Source organism: Lipophrys pholis (genome assembly GCF_963383615.2).
Source record: "Lipophrys pholis genome assembly, chromosome: 15".
In the NCBI taxonomy this organism is placed as follows: Eukaryota; Metazoa; Chordata; class Actinopteri; order Blenniiformes; family Blenniidae; genus Lipophrys; species Lipophrys pholis.
This window is the reverse complement of record NC_137642.1, coordinates 8,998,319-9,007,157: the sequence shown is the minus strand read 5'-3', so window position 1 is coordinate 9,007,157 and position 8,839 is coordinate 8,998,319. Positions and strand designations below refer to the sequence as shown.

General features: G+C 40.3%; 1 protein-coding gene across 2 annotated transcripts; it reads right to left on the bottom strand.

Moving 5' to 3' along the window:
* Positions 1 to 3,052: 3,052 nt before the first annotated feature.
* Positions 3,053 to 8,184, bottom strand: LOC308121079 (indoleamine 2,3-dioxygenase 2-like). Of its 2 annotated transcripts, XM_080482147.1 has the most exons (11): positions 7,978 to 8,184; positions 7,201 to 7,224; positions 6,982 to 7,077; positions 6,741 to 6,860; positions 5,400 to 5,518; positions 5,287 to 5,301; positions 5,098 to 5,197; positions 4,788 to 4,905; positions 4,622 to 4,673; positions 4,236 to 4,384; positions 3,053 to 4,039 (listed from the first exon to the last, which is right to left on the bottom strand). In XM_080482147.1, exons 1-11 carry the CDS (start codon positions 8,065 to 8,067, stop codon positions 3,669 to 3,671), a joined length of 1,254 nt encoding a protein of 417 aa, XP_080338273.1. In that variant the 5' UTR covers positions 8,068 to 8,184; the 3' UTR covers positions 3,053 to 3,668. The 2 variants fall into 2 exon arrangements, with proteins under 2 accessions (XP_080338273.1, XP_080338274.1); XM_080482148.1 differs by lacking the exon at positions 7,201 to 7,224.
* Positions 8,185 to 8,839: the final 655 nt, after the last annotated feature.

Here is an 8,839-nt window from a genome sequence, read left to right as displayed (position 1 = left end):
TCAGCGCTGTCCTTACAGCCTCGTACTACCCCCCCACCCCCACCCCTACCCCCCCATCTGTTCCCGTCCTGCTCAGTTTGTTTTACTGCCTGCTTTTGCTCATAACCCCTCTGCTGTCTCTCTCTGTCGCTTTGTAACTCTTTCCCTTTATCTCTCTTCCCTTCAAACTCCTTATTTAGCTCGGCGTGCAACCAACTGACTAGCCAGCCAAGTTTGCTTCAGTCATCCTGTCAATTACTTTTTTCGAACTCAAACACTTGATGTTCAGAATATATTTTAGAATACCTGCAAAGTACCGCAAAATGAACTTTTACAACGGGTGTGTTTGGGCCCCTCCTCCTGAAGCGGTTGTTAACAATTGTTTAGAAAATAATAACAGCATTATGGGTTAGGTCAGATCTTTTTTATGGACATATATAATAATCTTTTGACTACTTCTGTGGGAGAGTATTTTCTATGATAACTGAAAAGAGTGTTTGGTTTTATTAATTCATTTGCTTATGACTTTCTGAGAAACAGTAAAGGCTATTTTGACATTTCTCTTTGAGTCCAGTAAGAGTTTGCCTTGCCTCTCTGTCACTCAACGTATCAAAGTCTCATAGCGAATCTATTTTTTCATCACAAGTTTCATATCCAGCTTGCTGATACTTACAGTTTTGATTTGTAATATTGAACCATTTTGCCACTCAACTGCACACTTCACCAAACAGACGTTTTATTTAAAAAAAATTTTCAGAAAGCAATCTACAGAACACAGAACGCTTGTCTACCAACTCACACATACGACTGTGCACTGAACTTGCAGCAAGGGCAGAAGGGCTATATACAGTGCTAAAGGAGTATGGTAGCAATTTTACACTGGTAAAAGACTTGTAGCCACCAGCTACCAGAGAATGGCGAATAAACGTGAAAAGAGACGCGGATAATGTAGCCGATATACTGGAGTTGCACGCTCTTACAAAGCAGGTATTCACTGAATTCTCATAAGTAATTTTATACAACAACAGCTTTCATGTAGAACATGGTACTGTTAAAATGTACAAGAAATGTCAGGAAGACACATACCGGCCTCTCCATTGTTAGGACACACCGTAGGCTTCATTATTCAGGTCGCTGATTTCCATGCAAAGATATGTACCTTGAGGAAGTGCAATTTAGTGATTATGTGCAATATTATGCATTTTTTTATACTGTTTCTATATTGCAATTAAAACGTTTTCAATTGAAGGTGATTTGGTGTGCTCCTATGTCTACTAATGGAGTTCTGGAATAGAAATAGCTTTTCTGGGGAGCTAAGTGGAAGTCCCTGGAATGAAACATCCTATTCGGTCTTTCTCATGGACCATGTAGGCCACAGTTGGAGCATGGCAGGGGCTCCAGGCTTTCATGAGATTCATGAGATGAAAGATTCACAACTTCATTAGTGAGAGGGGATTCAGGCTGGGACTTGTGGGTATTGCAAGGTCTTGTATTGTTTTTGTTATGATAATTCTTTCAGTGAATCATTATCCACCAGCCAAACTACGTTGGTTTAAGAAAAATCTGCAGGTGCATAAAATTAGGTCTGAAATTCAACTAATATTTAGTTTTTCCTCTCGCCTCTTAAGAGTGTGGGCCATGCTGAAAGAAAAAGTGAAAGTGAAAGAAAAAGTGAAAGTGAAGCCTCTCGAATTCCAACAGTAAAGAGTAACTTTTAAGAGAACAGTGGAGCTTCAAATAAATCCTGATGTTTTACCTTGATGCTCCAGATACTTTCTCGGTTAAATCCACCTCCATAAAACAAACAAACAAACAAGCAAAAAATGTGATGTTTTTTCCAAAAACACACAGAAATGTAGCTTTAGTACACAAAATGTAGACAGAGAGGTCAAAATCCCACGTGGCTCCATTCAACACCGGCAATCAACTGAGCTCCTGACCGGCTGCTTGCTGCCCATGCTCTGCTCATGTGGACACTGTGATGACGTCAGGCTTCTTCGGTTGGTGAGTTCACATTGACAACTCACAGCAATAGATTCATCATCCAGTTTACCAGTCTTCTCTCAGGACTGTTTGTGAAACTATCTGATGAAAGAATTTCTGCTGAAGGAGGTTTGATAATATTCAGAGCAGGGTTTTTTTTTTTTTCTTAATTTAAGTCATCTCTTTGAGGAAATTAGAATAAGATTAGAATAAAGAGACCGGAGCTGTTCTGCAGACCCTGACATTCATTAAAGATCTGTTTATGGAATGAAGATTCACAGAGTTTAGTGCGTGTCGAAAGAGTGTTAACTTGCAATGATCATGTGACCCATGAGCTCAAACAGCTCAGCCCGAGGTGTGTGCATTATCACGTCACCGTTGCAGAGGTGGATCACAATCTATTTGCATGATAGCATTTACTATGTTGCGCTGTGAAAAAGAAAAAGCTTTACAAAGACTTTGAAGATCTCCTCAATGCCAAAAGGACATAAAACAATACATTCCTGAACGCACAGAACTATAAGACAAGTACAAATCCTTTGTCTGTATATTAAGAGCAATTGAAGAAATAACTGCAGGGTTGTGCGGGGAAGAATACCTCAGAAAATGCTTGAATCTTCCACTTTGTAAACAGTGAACCTTTTACCGGGTGTAGCAGTTACAGCCAGGGCTGCATTTACCGGTGTCAAACGGTCTACATTTTAAGTCTTTTGTGCTTTAGTGAAGCAGAGTTGGACCATGACGAGGGCTCAGACGCTGGGCCATTGAGCTCCTTCTCCGCTCTTCTAATGTGATTAGTTCTCTGTTGCAAGAAGAGACACAACTTTCAAGTCAAGTTCCTGCAGGGGAGTCGGAGTTCCAGTCCATCAAGCTGAGTGACCTGATCCCACATCCATCCCTCTACCCTAACATCCCCACTGTGTCTGTCTCTTCCATTCTCCTCGGCTGCTTGCTCTTGCTTATATTTTAAACATTTGCTCTGGCATGTGAATTCAATAAGGTTTCATTTCAACAGTTTTCCTCTCTACAAACATATGCCCCTCTATTTTTAATGAACAAAAAAGATATATGCAGCGATTGTTATTCTTTTGAAGACATAAATTTGTCAAAATTTAATCACTCATTCAAAAAGTATTAAAATTCATAGGTAAACAAAGATTTATTGCAAAAAAAACTAACTCAAATAAAACGAAACAAGAGAATGTTTACAATAACAAGTCCATACGAACTGTCACACATTATCATTCCCAATAACAACAAATCAAGATTCACCACCTAACAATTAAAAACAAGCATCCAACTTCATACAAAGATTCTTGAGCTTGAAATCGAACCCATTCGTTTGTATATTTTTGCTGTGAGGTGACTTTGCTAACCACTCCAGCCTAACACCATCCATTTATTAATTCCACATCCCTCCATCATTCGAAACGTTTTCCCAAATGAACTCTTTTAATTATGAGGATTGGCAAGAGTTGGCATTTGGACTCAATATTAAAGGTTAAACATCCGAATTAGCATATTTTGAATTTAGCATCTCATCATTACGCCAGCATTTTAATCACGCATATCTTAGTACTTAATTTCACTCAGACTTAAGACTTAACAAGTGCAATTGTCCAACACACTTGACTCCCAGCAGAGATATTTGTCGGTATTTATTTATTTTATTTGCAAGTCTTTGACAAATCAATCAATGCTTGAAGCTACGTTTCAGCTTCCCTTGATACCGACAGCCTCTCTAAAATCGCGGCTTTCTGCGTGGCGTTCCGAACACTCTTGAGAAACCCCATGATGTTTGATCCGCCTGTGCCTTTGGAGTTGAGCGCGGTGCCCACACCTCTGAGTGGGCAACCCAAGGAGCGGTTACCGGGCACGATGACATACTTTGCCACGGCATTGAGATGATAGTTACGTAAATCAACCAGCGCAGCGATGCAGGAGTTGTAGGCCTGGCAGAGGTCGCTGCCGGGGTAGGACAAGATGAAATCTCGGAGAGGTGGGCAGAGGGAGAGAGTTTCTATCAGCTGACGGTGGGCAGGAGGCATGTAATCTCTCATGCGTGTCAGGAAAGCTCCTGGATGGGATAAATCAACGAAGAGAGCAGAAGAAGGAGACTTTGAATGAAAGTAACAGCTTTCTTTTTTTCTCTTTTTTCTTTTTTTCCTGGAAGCATTTTCTGTCAGAGCAATCAAGTGACTGCATAAACAGCGCGATTCATTCACGGGGAAAACATCTGAGGAGGTCAAAGGTGGAAGGAAATGTATCTTTACCTGTCTCATACTCATGCTGGATGCACAGCAACGCGTCAAAGCATTGAATGGCTGAACTCTGGGCTGCACTTCCACCTGACAACAAAATTGGCTCATTGCTCACACCTTCATACAAGAGCCCTCTCGGGAGCATCGGGTTATCTCGCCACCTAAAGCATATCAAACAACAGCGTTAAAGCCACCTTTTTTTAAACATGCAAATGCTCTTGGCAGCACGTAATGCAATGGTATTTGATCAAATATGCAGCGCAGCAAATGAGATCGAGGATACTGAAGAACAGACGGTAATTCGGATGCCTTATAATGAGATAAATCTTTTCCAGATGAAAGAAATATAAAAAGAACAAACTCAGTCTGAAGGACAAGGCAACAGCCCGAAAACTCACCCCGAGACAAAGATTCTCAATGTTCCATGAAACGCAGTCGGCTCCACATGATCTGGAAACAGACAAATTTAGGTGTTCTAATTACCTTGAATTTGCCTTCCTTCATTATAAGCACAGCGTGTAAATTGATTAAATTCATGTTGTGCTAGGTTTAAATTAAACTTACTGTGCACGAGTTTGAAAGTTTCCTTCATCTTCTTCAAAGACTGAGTCACTTTGATGAGACCTCTCTGTATGCCGATGAGGTCAGAGATTTTCATGGCGCGCATCACCTCCAGGGCCCCCTGGTCGGAGGAGATGGTTTTAAAACCTGTCACTTTGCGATATGCGCGAGCAACGGCACACACAGTATGTGGATGGAACACAGAAAAAAAAAAACAAGAAAGGAGACAGATGGACACACACACACCACCAGGACGAGGTTCAGAAAGAGTTAACACGAAAAATAGGAAGATGCAACAGCAGCCAATACTGACCGTTATGCCTGAACTGGCAGCCATCTCAACCAGCAGTGACACAATAAAAAATCCCCGGCAACTCTCACCGCCAGGAAAGGAAAATATCAAGTCCAAGTTTCTATTTTCAAAAGTGGGAACGTGTTGAAAACACATGAGTAGAACATCATATGAGCATTAGGTTGTGTAAATCATATGAGTGTTACTCACCTCACTTCCATGTCCCTGCAAAGAAAATGAAATGAAAGTGATATGAGACATCGGGGGGGGAAAAAACATCAGCCCAGTTTCACAATCTATCTGACCCTGTGGAGTTTTATTACCCTGTGGGATCCCGCAACTTCCAGTTTGCTAAAACGGAATCTGCATAGGTCAGGATGGGTGGAAGTCCGAGACTGCGAGATACCATCCAAAAGGGCAAGGCCAGGGCTTTCGGAAGAATCTGTCAAACATAAATAAAAAACTATTCGAATCCAGCTTCATTCCTAATAAATGATCACAGATTTTAGCCACACTAACAACAACATATCTTCCACAACTGCAATCACTTTGAGGGGAAGTCCCACACTTCCTCAATCGGTCATTAAAATGCTCACTCTTAGTTACGCGTGTTTATATATCATGACAAATGTCTCTGGACCTCTTCAGGGTAAGTCCCATTGTCTACAACAACAACTGAAATAAACTTTACTGGAAATGCAATTACGAATATGGCAACAGTTTAAGATTTGAAAAAAAAAAAAAACCGCCTGCAGACACAATGGAGCGCATCAACTACAATAAAGCAGCATCAATAATAAATAGCACGGAAAAACACTTCCAGCTTTATTGATAACAACTGCAGTATATCTCAAAGAGAAGAGACGGCATGCTTAAATGGACCAACTGATGAAAGATATAATATTAATGGGTGGATTATTCCAATGTGATGGCACTTAAAACATAAAAGCTTGTTTAGCAAAGTGTTTCCTAAGCATGAGAAACTGAGTAAGCCGAGCAGAGCTTCTAAGATAGGAAGTCAGATACCGTCGTAAAGAAAATGACTTCACATGACTCTAATCAAGATGTCATGAAGCGAGAGAAAGTGTTGTCCACATGTGTGAAAATAGTCTTTTCAGTACATAATACAATAAGTTTCTAGGAACAAACTCAGGCTCAATTAGTGACCAAATGGAGTTGATTTGTAGGTTACTGACATATTGTTGTGAATATAAATAGTTAAACCAGCATTGAATGAAAAAATAAAATAAGGTAATACATTAATATTTTTATTTATGTTAACTTTTTCAAGTGGAGTGCCATTACCGCTAAAAAGTTGGTAGATAATTTAGTTAGACAAACATGTCTCTGTCAGGAAAACTGTGTTTACTTCTCTAAGTTTTTATTGCAAAACATCCATTTTAAAATATGTTGACAAGATCAAGTCATCAGGTTTTTGTTTTTTTTTCCAATATTAATGATACCATGTTAAAGTAAAAGCCAATATTGCATTTTAATCTCTTGACTTCAGCAGGCACCTTACGCTCGTCTTCAAATTATAACCCCACAGAGCTGCAAGGACGGCTGTACATTTATGGATATTAGAAATATACCGCACTGCCGGCTCAATATTGACTGAATATATCATTTTTAGTATATCTCATTTTACTGCGGCAGCATTTCACCTGAGCTGGTGCGTGTTGGCCTTCCTGCCAAACATATCCCATGCTGATGAATCCCAGAGCGAGGTGGGCCAGCCGGAGCTCGCGGTGGTCACTCAACAGATGGGGGCTCAAAACGGGCATCTGAAGATTAGGCAGGGTTTCACTTTTATTACTGACAATTTTTTGAAGAAAAATCATTGACAGCAAGAGCTTCAAGGATTCATTCAGAAGGTTTTTGTTTTTTTTTCATCCCCATCCTTACCTTATGAACCAGATCTCGGAGTTTGCGTGATTCAATCAGATGAATCAGGTTACTCGCCAGGTCCAGCCATACCCGATAATAATCTGGAAGGCGAGTCTGAGAGATAATAAGAATAAAATGACTCATTTATTGATTTCTGATTGTTTTTTGGCGTGGGGGGATTTTCATGTAGACAGTAATCAGTAACATCATCAGCTCATGTTTGCCATGGTACCTGACCTGCATGTGAGTCGATGACTGCTGCTATCAATCGGAGATGAAAGCAATTTAAAAGAGGAGGCAAAAGAAAGAAAATGAGCCAATGAGGAAAAACCGTCGTAGTCCAGATGAAGAGAGCACTGCAAACATGGTGTAAGCCAAGATAGATAGATAGATAGATAGATAGATAGATAGATAGATAGATAGATAGATAGATAGATAGATAGATAGAGATAGATAGATAGATAGATAGATAGATAGATAGATAGATAGATAGATAGATAGATAGATAGAGATAGATAGATAGATAGATAGATAGATAGATAGATAGATAGATAGATAGATAGATAGATCAAATAAGTTCCATCACATGACTTCAGCATGTATTAGTACAAACAGCAATTGAACTCTGACTGTCGGCAGGCCTGGTCATGTGAATGGCTCAATAGGAACTTAAAGAGACAAGCTCTAAACGAAATCAATAACCCTCTATAACCTTACTCAAAAACAAGCTTAATTATCTATGTCAGGCCACAGGGACAGGAATTGTGCTGCAGCTGACCAAACTCCTAAATGAAGGCAGCACATAAGGAGAAAACAGTCCTCGAGGGTAGAGAGGAATATCTCTGTATGTACAGTCTATACAGCACTGTTTTTATTTGCTGTGACTGATACAGGGGTGGTGGTGGGGGGTGGGTGGGTGGGTGGGTGTGGGGTGGGGGGGGGGGGGTGCAATCACAGTACACACCGATGGGGTACATCTCCAGCCCAAGAAAAGAAAATATGACTAAAACTTACCAGTGGCACTTCAAGGAGAAATCCAAGCTCTTCCGAAATATCAAATGCATCAAAGTCTGCCTGCAGTGCATCTCTGCTGTTTGCCTCCATATGCTCGACCCTGTAACTCCACTGCAGCGGTTTGGCTTTGAGAGGAAGATTGCCTCGTCTGTCTGACACACAGAAATCAATTGGTAAACTTGCTCTAAGACTTGCTTTCACTACCTTTGTCACATCCCTTTTTTTCTCGTTGCACACTCCTAACAGCAAAGAGCCAATCAGATCTCGCACGCAGTCATATCAGAAGTTAACAAAGAGAAGCAGAAATTCCCTGCACTGTGCCATATTGTGTTTGGAATTCCCTTTCGTTTCTGGAAGAAAAACACCAGCGGGCAAATATCAGAAAATATTGGGACTGCACCGGCACATGTTTTTCACAAGAAATCAGCATTATATTAATATGACTCAACCTTTGCAACACTGATGATTATACATGAGCTGGCTCTCGTGCTAAAATATTTAGGAAAAATCGAACGCTGCTGGTTACAAATGTGTCATATCGTGATTAATTATTGAAACAGCTGCTGATTCCTCATCACTGAAAAAAACAACAACAACCCGCATTGACCTAAATGTGTTATTTAACATGAGAAGAAAAGGTCCCCACATTTATGTTGCATAGACTGGCACACACATTTAATTCACACAAATCACACCTGAGATGTTGACCTAAAATGGATGTATTCATCATCGTTGTCGTTAAGTCCACAGCTGAAGGCCCTTTTGAAAATTTCACCCAAATACCTCAAAGAGTCAAAGCCATCCTTCCAGCTCATTAACTGAAGATGGAGTGCTTCCAAAAAAAAAAAAAAAAAAAATCTTC